At 47.5% G+C, this 24,088-nt stretch overlaps 1 protein-coding gene across 5 annotated transcripts in view; it reads right to left on the bottom strand.

The window, feature by feature from the left end:
- Window positions 1–24,088, bottom strand: part of Insr (insulin receptor) — a 140,793-nt gene that overhangs the window by 39,485 nt on the left and 77,220 nt on the right. For 4 of the 5 annotated variants that reach the window (XM_004865316.2, XM_013065882.3, XM_004865317.3 and 1 more), the window contains exons 3-9: window positions 16,454–16,775; window positions 9,494–9,642; window positions 8,087–8,231; window positions 5,243–5,457; window positions 4,122–4,248; window positions 2,402–2,652; window positions 1,375–1,542 (exon numbers count right to left, since the gene is read on the bottom strand). In XM_004865316.2, coding sequence (XP_004865373.1) covers window positions 1,375–1,542; window positions 2,402–2,652; window positions 4,122–4,248; window positions 5,243–5,457; window positions 8,087–8,231; window positions 9,494–9,642; window positions 16,454–16,775 — 1,377 coding nt within the window. The remainder of the gene's footprint in view (window positions 1–1,374; window positions 1,543–2,401; window positions 2,653–4,121; window positions 4,249–5,242; window positions 5,458–8,086; window positions 8,232–9,493; window positions 9,643–16,453; window positions 16,776–24,088) is intronic. The other variant, XM_021245188.2, reaches the window with a different exon arrangement.

Raw genomic sequence — 24,088 nt, 5'->3', positions numbered from 1 at the left:
CCCTCAGCTTATCGAATTTGGTGGTGTGGTTTTTTCTTAGCTCTCTTTTAAAATCACTGTATGCTTGCGGTACATGTTGACACTCCCTGTGTGGAGCTGGTGCGTACATGTGACTCATCTTAATTTCTTTTTCATCCCCTCCCCTCCCTCCACTTCATGATCCTTTCCCCTTTGAGAAATATCTCTCTCCCTACTTCCTATCATCTTTTATGTCGCTCTTTGTTTATACTCTGGGTTTCTCATATAAGAGAAACCAGTAGTTTGAGGCTTCAAACATTTTTCCACTTCCTTCAGTTGGATGGAGGCCCTTGAAGTAAAAAAGAATAAAGACCAAAAGACTTATCATTGACATAGATTTTCAACTGAAAGCATAACAACAGATAGAGGACATGATCACTGCCCACTGTCTCCCACTTAAAAGGACAGGGTCTTAGCCAGGTGTGCTGGCGTGCACCTGTCATCCCAGCACTCTGGGAGGCTAAGGCAGGGAGAGCAGAAGCTTAAGGCCATCCTGAGCAACTTGCTGAGACACTGTCTCCACATGAAATTAAAAAGGCAGGGACAAGGGCTTAGCTCAATGGTAAAGCATTTGCCTAGCATGCATGAGGCCCTGGGTTCCAATCCTAGCACTGAAAAGAACAGAACAAAACAACAACTATGGGGTCTTAGGGAGCCCAAAGTCCTGCTCCACTTCTGCCATAAGCTCTCAACATGCCTGGCTGTGTTTCCAGCCTCACACAGAAGTCTTGGGTGGGTTAATACAACTGCATCCTCTTTAGTGTGAGGAAGAAGAAAGAAAGGAGGACAGGAGAAAAGTCCTGAGGGAACGGTGTCAAGCTGTGAAGAATAAATTCCCACATCCTTTCTTTCTGGGGCTACTGAGAAATTGAGTGTTGGGTGGTTTCGTCCGTGTGCAGCCATAACAGGCTGTCCTGACACCAACTAAGAAGGCCACGACGCTACTAAGTGGCACGTTGCTCACTGTTCCCTGAAACATCTGTAAAATGTCCCAGGATTGTATCTGGTTCTAACAAGAGTCTTCAGAATGTGCGGTTGTGTACAATGTTTAAAAACATGGTGACACACGCCTGTCATCCCAGCACTCCGGGAGGCTGAGGCAGACAGATCTCAAGTTGGAGCCCAGCCTGGACAGCTCATTGACTTAGTGAGACTCTGTCTCAAAATAAAAATTGAAAAAGGGCTAGGGATGCAGCACCAGGTAACAGCCCTCGGTTTAATCCCCAGTGCTAAAAAAAAAAAAAAGTGTGTGCTTTTTTGTGAGATGCATCCGTGCATGCGTCCTGCACGTCATGGAGAAAGTCCCTCTCAGTGGAGTGAACCACAGTCAATGGCATCGTGGTGTCCTATGCTCACCTTTGAGGCAATAATCCAACTCGTACAGCTCACTGTCTTCCTCCTGCCTCTGCCAGTAAACCAGGTAGTGCGTGATGTTGCCGTTGGGGTCCGAGGGAGGCTTCCACTTCAAAATTATCTGGGATGAAGAATTCGACACGGAGATGGGGTCCAGCGGGACAGACGGGTCTGCGGAGGGGAAAGGGAATGACACACAGTGACCCAGGCCAGGAGGGTGCTGTCTGCAGTGTCATCGGAGATCACAGACAGCCAGGGACGCGCGGACCGCTGGCCTGTGGGGTTTGGGGTGCTGATGGCTATCCTAGGTCTCCACTCACTACAAGTCAGGGGCCCCACCCCATCCCCCAAAACTGTCACTGGACAGTGCCAAATGTCTCCTGCAGAAGCCAGATCATCCTATCCGGGACCTACTGCTACTGCAGGACTGAGGTTTTGCAAATCCTATAACTAAATTGCTATGAAACACCCCAGCCCCAGCCCCAAAAAATGTAGGGGGAAGGAAGAAAAGTGGAGATAAGGCAAAAATGGGAAAACGTGGAAGCTAGGAGACAGTTACGTGGAGTTATTCTTTCTACTTCGTGAAAATTTTTAAATTTTTCATAATAGGATGAAAAGCTGTACAGCAGTCCACGTATTTATCCACCAGGGATGTGCCACTCCACCCGGGGTGTCTGAAGCCATATAGAACACTGAGCCCTGGAGACTATAAGTTTCTTCTCTGCACACACTCCTGTGTGAAAGTTTATTCTATCCATGAGGCACCATCAGAATGGTTTGTTTTGGTTTGGGTTTTTGGAGACAGAGTCTCCCTATGTAGCCCAGACTGGCCTCAAACTTGTGGTGATTCTCCCGCCTCAGCCTTCCCAGTGCTTGGGATGACAGGAGGGCACCACCATGCCTGGCTTCCTTGGGTCCTTTAGAAGCCAGTAACCACACAAACGAGTGTGTCACGGCACATCTCAGTGCCGCTCATCAAAGCCAAGACATTGGGCTCGTGAACAAATTCAGATTCACAGGAACTGCGTACTGGTGGCATCCGTCTGCACGTAGAGGATGTCGCTCTTGGCCCCATACGTCCGGCGCTCGTCAGAAAAGGTGACCAAGGTCTTGACAAAGATGGCGTACTGGGTCCAGGGCTTGAGACCTCTCATCAGCCACCCAGGGTGGTTCTGCAACTTGGGGTCATTGGATCTCAAGGGCGGGTCGATGTCCACCACGGTCCAGCTGTTGGAGCCACACGCATCCTGCCCGTCAAACTCGGTCACGTTCTGATAAGGGCTTTGGGGACAAAATCGGGGGAAGGTGGTTACCAAGGTGTGACAGGTGTCCTGACACCATGCAGAAGGCACCAGGGGAAGTTACCTCCTGCAGATTTGCTTCTTGATTATCCAAGAATGTCATGTCACAAGGGAAAATGACCGGGAGGCGGTCACAAAGAGAGGAGCACTCATCCAGGCGGCTCGGTTATGTAGGAGCCGTGACGGTCCCTGACTTGCTATGGCTGCATTCACAATATTTCAGCCTCATGGGGGTGCGACAGTGATTCGCACTCAGTAGGAGCCATGAATCAAAGTTTGAGTTCTAATCTCCTCCTAGGACAGCAATAGGCACTGTGGTGCTCTCTTGTGGTGCTGAGCAGTGGCAGCGGGGAACGTACAGAGTCCCGTGAGGCTAAGTGAGGGTGTTTGGAAGGCAACACCTTATGACCTGTGGGAACACCTAGAACGGCAGAAACCACCCCCGGAGTTATTGCTAAGAGTGATTATAGAAGAGAATGTGCGTGCCCTCTCAGTCTGGCCCATCACACATCTAGAGAGATGAAACGTTTGTTGATATTATCACTATGACTACCTCTGCTGCCTCCCTTGAAAGTTCAGCTGGCTGTGGTGTGTGTGCGCACCTGTGATCTCAGCAGCCCAGTAGGCTGAGGCAGGAGGATCACAAGTTCAAGTCCAGCCTGTCTCAAAATTAAAATTTTTTTAAAGGGCTAGGGATGTATTTCAGTGTGAAGGTCCTGGGTTCAATTTCCAGTAATGGGGAAAACTTGCAGCACCGGGGAAAACTTCCAGCACAAGGCAGGCATGGTAGGACACAACTGTAATCCCAGTACTCAGGAAGCTGAGGCAGAAGGAACACCCAGGAATTCAAAATCAGCCTAGGGTTTGTAGTGAGTTCAAGGACAGCCTGCACAACATAGGGAGGCCTTGTCTCAAAAAGCAAAAGAAAATTAGCAAAGAATTCCAGCAGAGCCATATAGTCAAAATGACTATAGGTGTTATTTAATGGCTACAGAATTTCCGTTTCAGAGGATGTAAGCATTCTGAAGTTGAATGGTGGAGACAGATGCACAACATCATGGATGTACTTCATGCCACTGAAATTGTGCACTTCAAAAGGCTTACAATGGCCAGGCATGGTGGCGCAGGCCTGGAATTCCAGCAGTTGGGAGGCTGAGGCAGGAGGATCACTCAAGCCCAGGAGTTCAAGGCCAGACTAAACAACACAGCAAGATGTGTCTCAAAATAAAGTAAAATAAAATTTTAAAAGGCCTCCAAAAGGAAAACTGCTTCGATTTCTGACTTTTGGCAAAAGGGATTACTGTTCACTTTGTATGTGATGAACTGGTGGGATGGGAAAGCAGAACCTATGATATTTATTCCCCCAGAAGGAAGGAACAGAGACGAAGCCCAGGGAAGAGCTGAGCACCCGTCCACCCCATTCCCTTCACGCTTTGCCCCTCTACTTACGCCTCTTTGTAGAAGAGCATGAATCCTAAGAGGTCCCTGAAGTCGGGGGGCCAGTAGGGCTCCCATCTCAGCAAGATCTTGTCAGAACTTGTCCGAATGGATGAAAATTTAAGTAATTCATTTTCACCTAGAAAATTAAAAAAAAAAAATCAAGCTGCTGCAGTACTGAATAAGGCATTTCTGTCCAAAACGACTTAGCCCATACTTCCTGGAGGGGACAGGGGACTTGCTGTTCCCTGAACAGGTCCCTTCCCTGTGTGAGCTGAGCGTCCAGGATCTGGTCTTGCTGGGTGTGAACAGAGGGGAGGCTCTGGAAGGCAAGGACAGCTTGTGCAACTGGGCCTCTCACGCGAGCCAGTCTGCTGGCCAGATACTCATCTGAAGGAGGGGCGATTCATGCCAATGCAAGCACAACTGTCCCAGCCCGTGGGAGGCTGAGGCAGTAAGATCACGAGTTCCAGCCCAGCGTGGGCAACTTAATGACTTAGTGAGACCCTGTCTTGAAATAAAAAATGGAAAAAGGACTAGTGATGTTGTACAGTCCAAAAGCCCTGGGTTCAATCTCTAGTATGAAAGAAAGAAAAACAGAAAGGAAGGAACAGACAGAGACAGACAAACAGACAGACAGACAGAAAAGAGAACTGGCCCACCATTACTGAGAAGGGATTCAGGGATTTTCAGGGTAACATTTGCCTAGGTACAATGTGGTCTTCAAGCCTGGTGTGGCGGGTGTAACCTGTGGATGCAAATGACTTCAGTCAAACTGTAGATTGTTAAACTCTGGAAGGACACAGCTAATTCCCTGTGCCTGGGCTGCAAGCCCTCCCATCAGCTCCATCCCAACCCCACCTCACCCTTTGCCTTGAGGAGACGGCTTCCCACAGGGGCGTCTGACCCAACAGCCTCTACCCATGCCAGGCCTGAGCAGGGGCCCAGTCCTCCTCCTCTGCAGACAGCCATGGCCTTGAGCTTCCCCTGGAGAAAGCCCATCGGGAAGGAGTTGTCCCTCCCTGGCAGACAGTGACAACAGTGATGACTCCCCCGGAGGCCAGTGCAGGGGCCTGGCCAGGGCAGCCGCATCATCTGGTCCAAGGCTCAGAGCCCCGGGGAGCACTACTTACAAGATGCCTGGTCCCCGTTCGTCTTCAGGGCAATGTCGTTCCTCTCCTGGCGCCCCTTGGTTCCCGAAACTTCTTCCATCTTGTGGATTTCTGACAGGCAGAGTTTGGGATTATAATGGAAGAAGAGTTTCCCCTGAGTGATGGTGAGGTTGTGTTTGCTCCAGTCCCACAGCTGCCTTAGGTTCTGGTTGTCCAAGGCATAGAAAGAGTAGTTCCTACAGAAACACACAAAACCCTTGTCATTCCAAAGCTCTTCCTCCACCCCACGATGGCAGAAGCTACGTGGGGAGTGGACCTTGTTTGGGGTTATGGAGAAGCCCAGTCCTAACACTTGCTGGGCATGAACTCAATAAATACACGTTGAGCGGGGATACGGGGAGGTTGAGCAGTTCTGCATGGCCAGAAAGGTATCTGAGTTCCGTCTGGGGTGGGAGGGGAAACTGCGGTAGACTGAAAACGGGTTTGGTAGGGAGGAGAGATTAAAGACACAAAGGTCAGAAACCTGGCCCCAGGGAGGAGCTGAGGAGGAGCCTGCTTTGGCCAGCAGGTGCCAATAAATAGTAGGAAGCTGCAGTGGGCAGGTCTAGTGTACTGCACTCCCAAACAAGACCAAGAGCACTCAGCCTTCCTCGGTGGGAAGCAGGGTGAGAGGAGACCCTGAATGGCTTGTTTATTCTTTTACTTTTTATTTTTATCTAAACACTTCTGCAGTACATAATGATTACACTCATCATGGAGAGTTGACTCAGGTGCACATCTGCAAAGGATCTATCTCCCTGTTTCTTACTGTGTATCTTCTGTTTTGCTCTTTGATTTATTTACACCTTGGGTTTCTCATATAAGAGATCCCATGGGATTTTTAAGCTTTTATATCTGATTTATTTCACTTAACATTAGGGTCTCAAGGTGCATCCATTTTCCCACGAATGTCTCAAGTTTATCTTTCTTGTGGCACCACTGAGCCTGCCTACAGGACACTATTTCAGTTTGTAAGTTAATAAAAGGCGAGACATGGCTTTGGGAGTGTTTATACAAGATTGAGGAGCTGCTCAACAGCCTGTAGGGTATTTAAGTCATAAATTAGATATTACAGATTCAGAGTAATTTATTAAAAAGTAAGCCCAAGGGCCGGGGATTTCGCTCAGTGCTTTTGGCACCTGCTGTGCAAGCGCAAGGACTGGAGTTCGAACCCCGGTACCAAAAAAAAAAAAAAAAGAAAAAAAAAGTAAACCCAAAACAATATGGTTAGAACATTTTCATTCTCTCTCACTCTCTTTCAAGAGGCAAAAAAGCAACCATTCGGGTTCTTCTTTTTGGTACCAGGCATCAAACTCAGGACCTTATGTGTGCAAGGCAGGCAGTGGAACCACTGAGCTAAATCCCCAGTATATAAATAGCACATTTTCTTTATCCATTCATCTGTTCATAGACATACAGGCCTCACCCAAGATGTAACTATGATGAATTGTGCGGCTATAAACATGGGTATGCACGGATCACTACAATATGATGATTTAACTCTTTGGGGGAGATACCTAGAAGGGGAATAGCTGGGTCTAGTGGAATTTCTAGTTTTAGTTTTTTGAGGAATCTCTACACTCCCACCAACAATGCAGAAGGGTTCCTTTTTGCCTACACCCTTGCCAGCATTTGTTATAATTTGAGTTCTTGGTGATGGCCACTCTTCCCAGTGTAAGAAGGGCTTGTTTTATACCACCTCCCTGACTTCATTAGCTCTGGAACCCACAACAATTAACAGGCAGCCAGCAGGTGGTAAACAGGAAGAGGAAAGGATGTAGACCCACGCATCAAACACAGAAGCCGTGATCTATGTATCACGTAACCACTGAGCCCCTGAAACAGGGCCATTCCAAGTCATTCTGGAAGCAAAAACCACGATTTCAAAGATACAGCAAAAAACAAAAACAAAAGAAATGTAAAAGATCATCTGGATAATCTTCTTAAAATTACTTCCATGTTGGAATAACATTTTGGGTATCGTGGGCTGGGTCAGCTTGATGAGTGAGTCTCATCTCACCTGTTTCTTTTCAGGTTCTTACAGTGTGGCTCCTGTAACATTTAAAATCCACATGTGACTTGTAACCTAATTCTTCTGGACAACACTGGTCCAGAAGGAAGCAATGGAGTCATCCAAATGAAAGCCCTGGACTTGAAAAGGGCAGTTTTGTGACAGAAGAATCAGCAAGAGCTGGTGAGTGAGTCCAGAAAGTGGTCTAAACATTAGTGCCAGCTGGCACGTTCTTTTGACCCTTTCCTTATTTCCTGCCTGTTCTATTGAGGAGAGTGGAGAAAAGGCAGCCATCTTGTGACCACGAGGAGCACAAAAGACAAAGAATCCACATTCTCCACAGCAATGCTGAATGATCTTCCAAAACAGGGTCACCAGGACCTCAAAGAGAAGGTGCGGGGTGGGGAGAGGTGTCCCAGAAATGGGCGTGGATGACTAGGGCAAGGAGGGGACTCGTTGCTTCTGAGGGACCTGGAAGTCACCTGGGGGCAACTAGAAAGTCAGGCTTGGGGTAAGGAGAGAAGTCAGTAGAGACCTCTTCCGGGCAGGAGGAGCCAGCGGGTGCCCTCGGGTGCACGAAGGTAAGGCTGTAACCCTGAGGCTTTCTGAGAAGAAGGACAATGGATTACACATCTTGAGGCTGGGACCTTCAGGCAATTCCAAGACAAGTTCCTTCCTCCCGGGTTTTACCGGCCCTTTTTCTGAACAGATGTATTTTTTCTTTGGGGTTTAAAAACAGAAACCCTTAAGTGTTTCTAATTCACAAGTTTCCTAGTTAACATTTGAGCCACAAACACAGAACCAGCGACGCCTACCCGATTTCCAAGGTTTCCCCTCGAATCAAGCGTAACTTCCGGAAGAAGGAAAGTGATACAAGAGCATAGGATCGGCGGATTTTTAGATACCCTGAAATCTCCTCAATGAGGCCGAGGTTAGCCTCCAGTTCTGCTGCCAGGTTGTCTACAGAAAGAAGAGAGCACTCTATGAGTATTCACAGAAACATTTTAATATTCCCATAATTTCTCGTGGTGGGGAGTTCACCAGCAGGTTGCGAATGATTTCAACACACCAAACCTGTCATGCTCAGAAAACAATCCAAAGTCCTTTCTGTTCCTTACTCCTGCCTCAGAACCTTTGCACTGACTGCCTCCTTCGACCGGAAAAAAAAAAAAAATCCCCTATATATCTGCTTGGCTTGTTGCATCACAAGTTCAATCCTTCCTTCCCCAGACTGGAAGCTTCTTAAAATAGCAACTTCCTTTCATCTCTATTTCACAGGTTGGCAAGCTACAGCCCACTGGCCCACTGCAGCCTGTTTTATAAATACAATTTTACCGGAACAGAGCCCCTGCCCATGTGTCAACCTGTGCCTATGGCTGTGTTCACACTAAAAGAGCAGAGCTGAGTTATGACACCCAGCTTTACAATACAAAGCTGAACACTGCTGGTTCTCTATATCCACGGGCCCCAAATTTGTGGATTCAACCAAATGAAGAGCAAAAGTATTTGGAAAAAAAAAAATGACACCTACACGGAACACATACAGAATTGTTTTGGTCATTATTGCCTAAAGTTAACGCTACAGGAGATCAGCTGTTTGTACAGCCTGTACATTGCATCAGGTGTTCCAAGTCATCGAGAGAAGACATAAAGTCTACTGGGGGTGTAAGGAAGTTCTACGGGAACATTACACCATTGACTATAAGAGTCCTGAACATTGTGGCTTTGGGTACCACAGGATCTCACTATACAGCCCAGGCTGGCCTCGTGCTCGAGCGATCCTCTTGCCTCAGCCTCCCCAGTGCTGGGATGAGAGGCGTGCACCATCACGCCCGGCCTGATTTACTTATTTTTAAAATCCATCAGAGTAAGCACGTGGCCTTGTTCCCTCGTGAGTGCTCGATCCATGTTTGCTGAATAAATAAACACAGAAATGCCTTTTTGCCCAAGACAGAATTCCTGAAAGTTCGATCTCTAGATGCACAATAGCGTCTATCTCCTGCTGGTTACCAAACCCAGATTCCTGATCTCCTAACTCCCAACTTGAAAAATAAGATTTTTTTTTTGAGACAGGGCCCCACCACGTCACCATGTTGCCCAGGCTGAGCTTGAACTTCTGACCCTCCTGCCTCAGCCTCCCAGAGTGCTGAATGACAGGCCTGAGCCACCTTTTCCCAGCTCTCAGCTGCCGAGGAACCAGACGCCCCGCCCAGCGCACTCACTGCCTCCCCGGATGTTGATGATGAGGCTCCCGTTGATCACAGTGCAGCCTCGAAGCTCCTGCGCCGACGTGACGGAGTCAATGGTTTTCTCGCCTTCCAGGAGGTGACAGACCTTGGGGCAGGGGCCCAGGCACGGGGTGCACATCAAGCTGCGGATGGAGCAGAGACCGGTCAGGGCGCAAGGGCACAAGGAGGGCACTCGCAGGCGAGCGGGCAGGCAGGGAGTCCCCTGGGGCAGCAGCGACGCCCAGCCCAGACAGCTCCTCACGGCAGAGCTGCCCTGCGCACCTCCCGGCCCCTCGCTGCCGGTAGCAACCCCTGCCCTGTCTGTGACCATGCAGAATGTCCCTGGACATTGCCAGTTGTCCCCTGGGCAGGGAGGACAGCAAAGCACAGCCCCATGAGAACCACTGCCTGGAGAGGAGAAACTTCTGTCATTTCTGCCCTGGGCAGATCCTACAGGGTCCCCCTGAGGTCGGGGACACAAGGCTTTACCCGAACAAGATGCACACGGCCCCCTGTAGGCGCAGAGCGGGCCTCGGGGCACCCAGAGGTGAGGGGATCCCCACTGCACCCTGTGAAGCCAGGACCACCTCCAGCCCAACAGGGGCAGCGGGGCCACAGCACTCAGGGCCACCACTGGTGACAGGCGCCATGATTCCATATGGCGGAACCAGCTCAATACTCAAGGAGATGGCGCCGGTGGCTGCGCCTCTGCTGTGACCCTCCAGGCTGACCGCTGGGGACTCAGGCAGCCCTTGGCGTTGCCTTCTACAGCTTCACACCATAGATCCACAGCCCCAGGGGTCCTTGACGAACCAGTGCTCCACACACAGTCTCAGCTCGTGACTGCCACGCCATGCTAGGTCCAGGCAGGGCACGGGACCAGAGCAGGCTGGCCACCACCCTACACCCCTGAGGAGGCACAGAGGAAAAAGCACGGTGCCAGCCAGTCCCATGAAGGGTTTGCTAGAACCTTCTGGAAAGACACATCATCTCGTGGTAGGCTCTAAGGGGACACTGCCAGCTTGCTAGCATGGCGCCATGGGTGGAGGAGAAGCTGCCTGAGGACAAAAGCAACAGAGTGAAATAAAGGCGGGAGATGGAAAGAGACTGCTCATGTGTGCTCCTCGAGCTCCTGGATGCAGCTGGACCTGAAGCAGTTCCTGAATTCTTGGGCTGTGGGCACCAGTAAATGCCTTTAATCTTGCTTGAGCCAGTTTGGGTTGGGATTCCAGCACACAAAGCCACAAGCTTCCCAACTGAGACATTCTCAAAGACTCAGGCTCTTCATGGGTACAACAGAGGCAAAGCCAATGCCCCGAGTTGTTAGATTTCACAGAATACATACCACACAAAAAGCTTGGGATGCAGAAAACAAAACAAAAATTTAAAACAGAGGGCTGGGGACTTAGCTCAGTGGTGCTGCCACCTGCTTCGCAAGTGCGAGGTCCCGAGTTCAATCCCCAGTACCAAAAAAAAAAAATTAAAACAAAGCCTTAAGCTCTTTTTTGTTTTTGTTTCTGGGGGTTGGTTTGTTGGTTTGTTGATTTAGGGGGCCGGTTGTGTGTGTGCCACAGGGTCTCACTACATATCTCAGGCTGGCCTTGAACTCAGCGATCCTCCTGCCTCAGCCACCCAAGTGCTGGGATGACGGGCATGTGCCACCCTGCCCAGCTTACAAAAATTGTTATTAATTACTCTGATGATCACTTCTTATTGTCATATCATCATTCCATGGTTACCTCCACACCCCTGTGCATTCACCTCTTCAGAAAGATCCGGGGGTTAGGTTGTGATAAAGACCACAGTCAGCCCTGCACATCTGTGTAATTCTGATCTGTGAGTTCCACATCTGGGGGTTCCCCCAACCAAAGATCACAACTTTTCCTGTCGTTATTCCCTGTTATTCCTGTCATTATTACACAATAGTCACGACTATTTCTATAGGGCTTGGCGCTCTATTAGGTATCATCAGGAATCTGGGGAGGAATTATGGGAGGAGGCACACAGTCACTTGCCAGGACAGGCTGCACATCCCTAACGTGAAAGTCTAAAACCTGAAATCTCCCAAACCTGAAACCTCCCCAGTCCTGGAATATACCGTTCCATCGTTCCTCACCATGAGAATCCTGGACAAGACAAGACAGCCTTGGTTTTGCTTCATGAAAAAAAAAAACTTTTTAAAAAATATTATATAAAATAACCTTCAGGCCATGTGAATATCACATGCATGAGACGTAAATGAACTTCATGTTTAGGCTTGCATCCCATCCCCAGCATATCTTACATTTGTTCAAATAGTCTACAATCTGAAAAAAAAAAACCCCATATCTGAAATTTTCTGGTTCCCAGTATTTGGCAAAAGGGCCCCTGAACCTGTACTACACTGTTTTCTTGCTCTTTTGTTTTAGAGGCAAGTTCTGACCATAGTGAGGTCTTGAGCTCACTATGTAACCCAGGCTTGTGGCGATCCTTCTGCCTCAGCCTCCCGAGTGCTAGGATGACAGGGATATGCCACCACACCCAGGGCAGGAAACATTCACAGGTTCTGGTGTTTGATGGGAGTCCCGGGCCCAGTCCCCCATAGATGCCAAGAGACGTCGTCTGTGTATTGGGAAGTTGTCCAGGTTTCTGGTTCAGAGCTTCAGAAACTCTTGGAATTTCCTGACTGACAGGAACGTGTTCATTAGGAGTGCTGAGGTGACTTGTCGCCGGTCCCCAGGTGACTGGGATGGGAGTCCCGGTCCCCATGTGATTAAAGGGTTGGGGTTTTCAGCTGCCTGACTCTAAGGAAAGAAGAGGCTGCTGGAGGTGGAATTCAACCACGTGGCCAATGACGTGATCAACTGAGAGTGAGACCCCAACAAACACCAGAGACACCGAAGCTTGCTGAAGCTGCAGGGCAGGGGTCATATCCGTGCACCGAGAGGGTGGCCTGCTCTGATTCCGCAGGGTGAGGGCACAGACGCTCCATGACTCTCCCAGACTTTACTCTCATGTCACCTTTGTAATAATACCACCGTTGTGAGTGGCGACGGCTTAGATCTAAGTGACCCCACAGGACCGTGTGTACAGAAGGAGGTTGGCTCATGGGGTGCTGTACCCATCAGTGGATTCATGCATGGATGAGTTGAGTAGCTAAATGTGCTGTTAGGAGGTAAAGCCTGGTGCACGTGGTCACTGGAGTGTGACGTGAAACAATGTATTCTTGTCCTGGGCTTCTCCTCTCTCCATCTCCTTCCACCTGCCATAATAGGAGCAGCTCTCCTCCACCAGGCTCTTCCACAGGATACTTCTGCCTTGGAGCCAGGCAACCATGGACTGAACCCACTGAAACTATGAGCCAAAATGAACCTCTCCTCCTTCATGGGTATCCAGCATTTTGTCTCAGCGATGGAAAAGCTGACCAGTACATAACAGAGTTCCAAGTCATTCTAATAAATGACCAAACCCAAAGCATTTGAGGAGTCCCCAAATTTATAGCTACTTGGCCCAAACTGTGAGTGTGCTGGGGAGTCCCCAAAGTGCGGCCAGTGTCTGAGGTAAGGGCAGTCTTGCAGAACACTGAGTCTTCCCCTTTGGGAGTCCGCATGGTTGAGGTCAGAATTGGGCTACAACGCCCCAGACGGTGTCAGAACAGCTGGGCTGGAAGAAGACTGGTGACCAAATGTTTGGGTGCTTATATTGGCTCCACACCTCAGTGACAGGTGACACTCGAAGCTCAGAGTTAGCACAGCCCATGGCCCAAACCCAGCTGAGCACTTGTGTTTGCAGAGAACAGCTCTCTGGAACACTGTTGGTCGGTACCTACTGAGTCGGAGCTGAGCCAGTGCAGTGGAGACCACAAAGCCCTCAGAGCTGAAAATGTTTACTCTCTGGCCCTTTGCCAACCCTGCTTCATGCTGCGGGTCCCCATGAGCGAACAACGCAGATCCTCTGCTCTGTGATTACAGCCACAAGTTCTTTGAAGTCTCTTCCCAGCCTCTCCCTCAAAGAACAGCTATTTCCCTACCTGCTGAATCTGGGCCTAGCCATGTGGCTCCCTGAAGCGCATAGGACATTTATTAGCAAATGTGATCCAGGCAGAGGCTTGAATAGCACTTGCACACTGGGGCTCACTCTTCTTGGCTGCTATGGTGAAAAACCTCATGGCAACAGGCCCCAGCTACCCACCTGAAACATGGAAGGCCTCTCCTAATCAGCTGAGCCACTGCTAAACCAGCCCAGGCCAAATGAACCATGAGCCATGCCACAAAATCACAGGACTCATAAATGTGCGTTGTTTTAAGCCATCCTGCATTGGAGAGATTTGTTACACAGCAAGTGCTAACTGACACGCTCACGATGCTCACAATCTGCAAGGGAGAAAAAATACACTGACACTGAAAATACCACCTAGTGAGAAAGGCCATGAAAAGAGTTTAAAAGGAAGGATGTGCCCGAGAATGAACCTGGCAAAGTTTGAGAATGGCCCCATGTGACCACAGCAATTGTGGAACTGGAGGGAGTGAGAGAGGGCAAGAAAAAAGCAAGGATTTTCAACACCCTCTCCCAGCAGGTGCCCTGCGCCCACAGAAGACTCCAGCCTCTGGTTTGTGCATGTCAGGAAAGGAAGGGCACCCTGCTGACCCCACCGGGACCTCGGGGCGACCACTGAGGTGAGGCGCCTTAGTGCATCTGTGTGGGCTCCCAGAACCCTGCTCTCGAGCCACACAGAGCTGCACCCCAGATGAGCCACAGCAAATGGCAACGATACACATCTTGTTCTCACTCATGTCAAACCACCCTGGCCAATGCAACAGTCCTATAAAGCCTTCCATAAAATAAAAACTTTAGAAGTAAACATATTTGCTTAATTTTTTTTAACTTGTAGAGTAAAATAACGCCATATGCATCATTAGTAGCTCCTGCATTTTATCTTCTATTCCGGGAAGATTCCCAGCACTAAAGGATGTACTGTCACAAAAGATGTATTTCTTTTTTCTTCTCTCTCTCTCTCTCTCTCTCTCTCTCTCTCTCTTCTTTTTAAAGGGTCTCACTATGTAGTTCAGACTGGCCCTGAACTCACTATGTAGCCCAGGCTGACCTCAAACTTGGGGAAATCCTCCTGCCTCAGCCTCCCCCGTACTGGGATTACAGACATGAGCCCTCACACCTGGCTCACAAAGGATGTATTTCTTAGGGAGTTTAAGTTTTCACACACCATCCATGTCAACATCAAAGATAGTTGCTATATTTCTTAAACCTTACATATGGAAGGGGAAAAATACCTTTTATTTAAAGCCAATGCCTTTCAAATAAGCATCTCACCCGATGCCATTAATACATTTTTTTCAAATGTGGGAGGGAGAACAGAAGCAATCCAAAAGAAAACAGTCACTTTTCCAAACTTAACATTAAACTGCCCCCTCAAAAAAAAAAAAAAAAAAGAAGGGTCTATTCAGCATACAAAGGTGATTTATAGTGAACTATTTTGGGTCAACAAAGCCATTTGATGTTTTCATTTTGTTTTGTTTCCTAAATCAAAAATGAGTAAAATAAAACATATTGTACTTTCTGGTTCCATAAACACTAAAGGAAAGGTTCCTAAGAACGAAAATAAAAGTTGTTTTTCTTCCCACCCTCTCTCCACCCAGGAAAATAAAATTTCCCACCAGAACACTCTCGCTTGGCTAATTCTCAAGTCTGAAGAGGAAGATTTTTTTTACGTAAGCAGGGCCCCTCAAGGCCTCCCACGTGCGTCTGTTTCTGATTTGTTTTTGTGTTGTTTTGTGGTGCTGGGTTTTTTTTTAACCCTCCACACATTAAAAAAATCCGGGAAACAGATTTTTTTAACCTTGGTTATGGCCTCAGACACTGAAATACCTCATCTCAGAAGCTAACGAAACATCTGGATGTGTGAGGAGATTTGACTCACAACCAATGAGAAAATGCTGCCATTTCTTACCCAAAGGGTAGAAAGTGGTTTGATGCAAAACCCCAGGAATATTGCAGGAGTGATTCTCCTCCTCCTTGAAATAGTGCTTCCTGGGTTAACCCCATCATATATCCCAGCTTCAGCTGGAGGAGACAAGAGGAACCTCAGCTACATTCTATTTTATTATTTTTTTTAAGATGGGGTCTCACTATGTAGCCCAGGCTGGCCTCAAACTCGGAGGGATTCTCCTGCCTCAGCCTCCCGAGTGCCAGGATTACAGCCTCAGACCACCACGGTAACAATACAAGAGTGTAACAATGTAGTGATATAATCATGTAACAGTATAACTATGCAATGATACAATAATGTAGCAATGTAACAACAGAATGTTGTAACAATGTAACAATGAGGCCGCTCTATCCCTGAGGACAATCCACACAGAGGACTCCAGGGGAGATGAAAGGCTTCCACCTTTAAGTTTTCCTTTCTGAACCAAAGCCTAGCAAGTTTAGATATGCAGGAAAAGACACTGCAAATGTTTACTTTCTGGTCCTTTCAAGAAAAAAAAAAAACCAACTTTCAACTTCTGCATCAAAGCTCAGGACCAAAACAGGGGACAAAAATGGCATCCAAGAGATCCAAGCCCATCACCAGTCAGCCTCCTGTCAGTGACTGTAACCTCGTTCACAGCCAATTAACTCTGGCTTTGCACGCAGTATTTATTTATCTATTTGCAGCTCTGGGAATGGAGCCCAGCACTCACACATGCTAGGCAAGCGCTCTAGCATTAAGCTACATTCAAGCCCTTTCTATTTTATTTGGAGAGACAAAGTTGCCTACCTCAAACTCACGATCCTCCCGCCTCAGCCTCCCAAGCAGCTGGAATGACAGGTGTGCACCACTCTGGCCAGCATGCAGCTTTACCAAGTAAATCATGATCACCAGCTTTAACCACAGTGCACAGCTTTACCTATCACCACCAGCCCCCGACTCCTTCCCTCTTTGCTGCCTCCCTCCCCAGTCCCACACCCAGGACTTACTTGCTGGAATTCATCGTGTACCCAGAGGGACACTCAGGGATGCACCTGTCATTGTGAATGACGTACTGGTGGCAACCTTGCCTGCGAGAATTCTTGCATTTATTGTGCAGCTCCTGGCAGAAGCTGAAGTTCACACAGCGCCAGTCCTGGAAGTGGTAGTAGGGAGGCGGGCAGGACGCCACGCACCTGCCATCCAGGTAGAAGTTTCGGCAAGCCACACACTTGGTGGGGTCATCAGGCTCGGAGCAGTTGCCCAAGCATTCGCTGTGACAGCAGAGGCCTTCGGTGGTACAGCCGTGGGACTTGCACATGGTCGGGCAGACTGGAAAGAGAAAGGCAGCACAGCTGGTCAAGGGCTTTGCCCAAGTTCTGTCTACACATGCAGCAACCCTAGATGCAGGAATGGAAGCCAAGCAAAATAATAACAGTAACAGCCACACTTCCACCGCACTTGCCACGGGCCACACACATCTAACTCAAGGAAGCCCCCAAACGGGTGCTGAGCTGGTGAATGCCCCGCAGGCCCCCAGGGGAGCGGGCAGAGAGGCCCTGACTTGGAGCATTTGCCAATTTCTATGGTTGATTTCAGGCTACCCACAGGAAGCCGCTAAGCATAGAGTTGGCAAAGAGACACAATACACAGAAGCACACCCTGCCGCGTATTTCCAATAGTAGATACAATCTGTATCTACTACAGCTACAATGTAGCAAGTAACCTCAAAGGCACAAATAGTAGAAAAATGCGGTAGGAAACAGAGCCTGCGATTCCAGCTACTCCGAGGAGGATCACAAGTTCCAGACCAGCCTGGGCAATGTAGTGAGACTCTTGTCTCCAAGTGAAAAACACAAAATAAAATTTTTAAAAAGCACTAAGGGTGGAGCTCTGAGGTGAGCTTCCCTAGAATGTGCAAGGCACTGGGCTCCATCCCAGCGCTGCAAAAAAACAAAAAACAAAACAAACACACAAACAAAAATCATGATCAGGAAGGAGATGACTCCACAGGTGACAGTAGAGTCTATGCACACACTTTTGGCTGAAGGGACTCTTTTCTTCGATGCCACTGAACTTGTTCAGCCCACAAGGCAGGCCTGAACTCTAGCTTCCTCCACCAGCTTATGCACATGCCCCACCCCACCCTCGCCTCTACTCCTAACTTCTGATTACTCCGTCCTTTCAGTCCCTTGGCATCCCAGTCTTGTGTGCCCTGTCCCATTCTCCTGCCCAGGCTGTCAACAAACTCCTAAGCGGGCAGACAGCCTGGAAGAGGTTAAACCACCCCTGACCATGAACCTGGCCAAATCTCAAAGCTGCCTCCTTCCCGTACTCCCTGCAGAGCTGTAAACAGCATTTGGGAGCCAGGAGAGCTATTCACTCAAAATCACCTAGGGCATGGTGACGCATGCTTATATAATACCAGCACTCTGAGAGGCTGAGGCAGGAGAATCACAAGCTGGGGGGCAGGCAGCCTGGGTAACTCTGTAACACAGCAAGACCTTGTTCCAATTTTAAAAGGGGGACGGGGCTGGGCATGTAGCTTGGTGTCAAGGCCCTGGGTTCAATTACCAGTACTGCAAGGCAAAAAAGTCTCCAGGCTCTTGATTGTCACAGCAAGCCTTCCCAGCTCCAAGGGATCTCCCACTGGCCACACCCAGGGAACAGAAGTGGCCTTGCACCTCCGAGCAGCACCGTCTGATTGAACTTCCTGTGTGGACTGAAATGTCACCTCTCTGCACTGTCCAACACAGACGCTGCCTCTCCCCTGTGGCTGCTGAAATGTGCTTAGTGCAACCGGGAAGCCAAACTTTAATTGTGGTAAAATGCACACAGCATCAACCTGCTGTGTCTTGACTATTGTTAAGTACATAGATCAGGTCATGCAACTATCCCTCCCTTGAAACACGAACTCCCTGTCCCTCCCTGGCACCTGCCATTGACTTCCTGTCTCTGGGGTCTGAGGGCTCCAGGGATCTCCTTGGAGTCCAGTCCTTTGTCCTTTTCTGGCTGGCATCTTGCTATGAGCAGTATGTCCTTGAGGCCCATCCATGGGGTAGCCTGGGCCAGATTCCTTTTTATGGCTGAATTGGGGACCCATTTTTGTTGAAACATTCATCTGCACATGGACACTTGGGGTTGCTTCCAGCTTCGGGCTACTATGAATCACACTGCTATGAACACTGTGCCTAAACATCTCTTCAAATTCCTGCTTTCAATTCTTCTATCTATACACCCAGAAGTTGAATTGTTGAATTGTATATTAATTAATTTTCTTTCAGTGCTGGAGATGGAATCCAGGGCCTTACAAATGCTAAGTACGTGCTCTACCAATGAGCTACACCACCTGCCCTAATTCTATTAATTTTTTGATGCCCCACCATGCTGTTCTCCACAGTAGCTGAGCTATCTTACATTCCCACCAACAGTGCCCCAAACTTCCAGCTTCTCCCGAGGAATCAAACATCTGTTTCATTTTAGTTCACTTTAATTTCAATTTTATAAGACCACACAGGCTTAGAGAAAAAGAGTAAATTCCTTGCCAAAGCCCACATGCCCCATGGGATCCAGCCCCTGCTGATGCCACCACGCCCACTCCCAGGGCCAGTCATGGTCTCCTTCCTGCCCTCTACACACCCAGGCTCAGTCCTTCCACAGGGCCTTTGCACCTGCTATTCTTGCCAGCTGGAACACCCTATGCAGCGCCTCTTCATGGCTCCTTCTCACCCTCCAGACTTCGCCCAGCTCCTAACAGAGACCATCGCTCACCTCCCCAAAGGAAGTTGCTACTGCTTCCCAAACCATGTCCCAGCACATTATCTTATGAAAATTTCCCTACAGCATTTGTTACTCCAGAAAAGTTGTCTTGGATCCTTTTTCTTCCTGCCCCATTCCCCACCCTTGATCCTCGGTCCAGGTTCCCAACAGGGGCTCTGTAGGAGCCTGCCCCAGGAAGCCTCAAGTCATCGAACTTTAAACAGTGGCTCAAGAATTCATCCAAGAACTTCCACCTGCGGGACCCCCACAAACCAACCTGATCCTGGAAAACTCACATGCCAACTCTCAGGTGTATCCACACCGATACATATTCTAGTTCTTTACATGGAGCTAAAGAGAATTAAGTGGCTCTAAGAAGAGCAGGATGGGACAGAATAGGAGGAACCCACTGATTTCTCTGCAAGTTTTTTTTTTTTTTTGGTACTGGCGATCGAACTCGGGACCTTCCACTTGTGAGGCAGGCGGCAGAACCACTGGGCTAAATCCCCAGCCCTCTGCAAGATTTATAGGGTCTACATGGCACACACTAGATGCATGCTTAATCCAAACAAAGACTCAGCAGGGAGGGGGGAAATGTCCTTCATCCTTCCACACCACCCCTTCCCACCACCCCACCAACCCTCTGTGGAAAAACTATCTTCCACAAAACTGGTTCCTGGTGCCACAAAAGTTGGGGACCACTGAACTAATGGATTCATAGCCAGGTGGGCTCAGCATGAGCCAAGGGTGCTTGCTACCTAGAAAGCACATCATAAAGATTTCTGCTCACAGATCTGGGTGTGGTGCTGCACGTCCCTGATCCCAGCTACTGGGAGGGGGGCTGAGGCAAGAGGATCACAAGTTTGAGGCCAGCGGGGGCAATCTGACAAGACTTTGCTTCGAAATAAAGGGAGAGAAAATAAATAAATAATAAATAAATAAATAAATAAAATCTTAAAAAAGAAATAAAGGAAGAGAAAGGGCTGGGGGTAGAGCTCAGCCCTCCTGAGGTTCAATTACTATGTAGTGCCAGGAAAAAGAAAACTTTCTTTAAAAAAAAAACAGATGGTAATCTTATTTTTCTTGCCTGTAAAATGGGAAGACATTAAGCATCCCTTATGGTGTGATTTTTAAGGTTGTTACAAGAAGTAAATGGGTGATGTGGCTAAAGCACCAGCCTCTCTAATAGACACAGCTTTAGGCTTGATACAAGTTACCGCTGGTTACATCAGCAGCAGCAGCACCATCTTCCCTCGGTATCAAGGGGGGATGAAGCCCAAGAACCCCTGCAGAGACCCAAATTGACAAATGCTCAGGTCCTTCTTATGACATTTTCATAGACCCTATTCAATATTCCCCCAGACTTTAAATCATCTCTAGATGACTTATAATACCTACTGCGGTATAAATGCTAAGTAAATAACTGTTACCCCACATTATTTAGGAAATAATGGCCAGGGAAAATGTCCCGTTCAGTACAGACACATTCTCCCCAGCTGTTCTGCACCCAGGGTCGGTAGAGCACGCAGACGAGGAAAGTGAGAGCCAGCTGTGTGATGAGCAAGTCACCACGGTTATCTCCACTCCTGCCTTCGATCACAGGGCTGCAACTCAGCGGGAGGAAGCAATCCCGAGGCAGACAATTATCCAGAGCCGACAAAGACCAGCCAGCTGGCAGGGCACGGGGGAGGACAGGAAGGGCCCGTTTCCTGGGCAGGGGCAGCATCTGCAATCAGCCTTTTCATTCATAAGAAGAGTCAAGAAACCCTCAGTTAAAAAAAAAACAAAACAACCTTCCCAAGCGCTTAAACTTCCAGCCCAGACAATGAGTAGAAAAATTATCCAACGTTTGCAAACAAAGCTGACTGCAAGATGTTTCAATCGTGCTCTGCACACCGTCTGATTCCGATCACAGGACACCCCGGAAAAGGCGAAACTACCATGAGGATGGAGCTGTGCAGTCCAGGGGTCACCAGAACTAGGACAGGAGTGTGGACAGCAAAGGGGCAGGGAAAGGGCGAGGAGAATATAGATCTATGTATGGGGAAGAGCTGGGCCACATCGAATTTCCAGTTTTAGTTTTTTGTGGAATCGGCACACTGACTTCCACAGTGGTTGTGCTCAAGGTTACACGACTGTTTCTCTCCAAATTCACGGCACTGGTGGTGACGAGAAGCCAGGGGCCACGGGAGGGAGGGAGGGAGGAGGAAGGGCAAACATACAGTCAGACAGGAGCAAGAAGTCCCAGTGCCTGATGGCCAACGACAGACGAGGACAACCGTGAGACCTTTCAGAAAGCTAGGAGCAGAGACTGTGAAAGTTCCCACCCTCGGGGAATGACCAATGTTTGAGGAGATAGATAAGTAAAGTTTTTGTTACTGTGTCTATTTTGCAGGGGCAGAGAGCAAATTCATACACTTTAGGTAAGGACTCTACTCTGAGCTACAGCCCCAGCCTGAGGACAAAGATAAATAGGTTGGCCATGATTTAAACATTACATAATGTACCTGTGGACCAAAATGTTATACGGTACACTATCACCACAAACAATTTTTATGTTTTTGTGTGTCCTTTAAAAATAAATTTTTTTAAAAATCACAGAACTTTACACCCAAAAGGCTGAATTCTACTATACATAAATTATACTCTAAAATGACTTAAACAGCCAGGCATGATGGCACACACCTGTCATCCCAGCACTCGGGAGGCTGAGGCAGGAGGATCACCCTGAGTTCAAGGCCAGCCTGGGCTACATAGTGAGACCCTGTCTCAATCAACCAATCAATAAACAAACAAACATTGGCTTACCCATAAAAGGATAAATGGGATATGCATCATTTTGAAGTGACACAGGAATGTCCCCAATTTGATTTTTTTTAACTATGATCAGTGATACTTTATTACCCCAAATATTTCATTAATAGCTGCACAGGAATATCTAGCAGGAGAACTGGGTGTAGCTCAGTGGTACAGTACTTGCCTAGCATGTGTGAGGCCCTGGGTTCCATCCCCAGAACTGAAAAGGAAAAAAAAAAAAAATAATAGCTAACAGATATCCTAAAGAGCTTTTGCAAAGGTTCTCCTAAAATTATTTTTGCTTTATTATAAAATCAACAAAGGACCTCAGGATTACAGGGTATTTGAATAATAGCTTTGTCATTCATGAACTTTTCAATAAATTTTTGCATTTTTTTTCATTCAACAAACATGCCAGGTATTGTGGACATTGGGGAAGACAGGAAATCTGTTTTGATATTGAATAATCATCCTTTTGGGGGTGGATCTTCCAGTGCTGAACCAACACTGCCATCCCTATAATAAAACCAATTTCTACATAATGCCAGATCTGACTTCTAATAGTTTTGTTAAACAAATTTCTATGTTCATATTTTTTTTCTTCTATTATCTTTATCCAGTTTTAGGATTAGCACAATGTTGATTTCCTAAAATGAGGGGAGAAGTGTTCCTTTTTTTTTCTGCTTTAAATGTTTGATATAATTTATCAGTTAAAATGTATACGAGCCTGCTGTTGTCATATAGGTAGGTTTTCAAGCTAGGAATATACTTTCTTTAATAGGTGCTATTCAAATTTTATATTTCCTCCAGAGTCAGTTTCATTAATTTGTCTTCCAAGGTACTTCTTAGAAGTTGTCAAATTTATTTCAAAACAGATTTTTGAAATATGCTTTCTATATCCTTTCAAATTCTGTAAAATCTGTGGTAATGTCTCCTAGGTCTTGATATTTTAATTTTAAAAATGTATAATTGATATGGTGTAATAAGAAGTAAAGGTCTAAAGGAGCAGGGGAAGTGGGAGGGGTAGGGGAAAGGAAAGAAGGGGACAAAATATGAGAAAAGGAAAAAAATGGAAACAAAATCTTTGCAAATAGGGATGGGTGGGGGGGGGTGAAGGGAGGGCAGGGGAAGGGGAAAAAAATAAGAACCAAGATACATCATGTAATGGTACAAGATCCCAATGATGAATGTAAATGTATTTTATACCTAAACTGAACCAATAAACTTAATGAGGAAAAAAAATATTGAACAATCATCAGAAATAGGCAATTCAGAGATGCTACTCCTAACCTGGAGGAGTTCAGTCCAGCAGAGGCTCCTACCTACTAGCACCCCTTTTGCTGGGGCTCAAGAAAAAGAAAGGAAAATAGAAAACATCAGAGTGCAAGAAAGTAGCAAGTGGGCTGGGGATTTAGCTGAGCGGTTCCACAGCTTCACAGACTCAAGGTTTCAAGTTGGATCCCCGGTACCAAAAAAAAAAAAAAGTAGCAAGTGTAAATCTTCAGGTAAATGGGAGCCTCACTGAGCTGTAAGGTATATTTCTTCTTAGGGATTCCACTCAAAAAGGGTTCAAACAGTACAGCATAGAGGGGTAAACCAACCTGTGCCTGTGGATACCATCTGCTAAGAAAGTTTCGTGGAGTTTTCCTTCTGAAGATTACTAATGCACCTAGAGGACATTCTCTAAAATAACTGGCCTGTCCTCTGCAAAAATACCAATGTCGTGAGAGACACGAGAAAGTAAGCAATCATGCCAACTCTAAAAAAAGAATGAAGGGTTACAGCTACTCAAGGCAAAGCCCCGTCCCAGTTTGAAACTTGGACCAGGAGAAAATACACATTATCAACAAGGGACAATATTAGGACAGACTGACAGAATGTACAGGAGACTGGAGTAAGATACTGTATCCATGTTGATTTCCTGATTTTGGACACCGCATTGTGATTGTGTAAGGGAACTTTCTTATACTTAGGAAACCCCACTGAGGAATTAAGGGCTCCGTAATTTAAACACACTCAAAGGGCTCAGAAAAATGCATATAATGTGTTGCATTAAAAAAATTAGACAGAGCCAGGGATTTAGCTCAGTG

This window comes from Heterocephalus glaber, unplaced genomic scaffold, assembly GCF_053883595.1.
Source record: "Heterocephalus glaber isolate CG9 unplaced genomic scaffold, H.glaber_assembly_v1.0 deba00001761, whole genome shotgun sequence".
In the NCBI taxonomy this organism is placed as follows: Eukaryota; Metazoa; Chordata; class Mammalia; order Rodentia; family Bathyergidae; genus Heterocephalus; species Heterocephalus glaber.
Note: the sequence above shows the minus strand (reverse complement) of the source record. Positions and strands in the feature narration are given on the sequence as shown.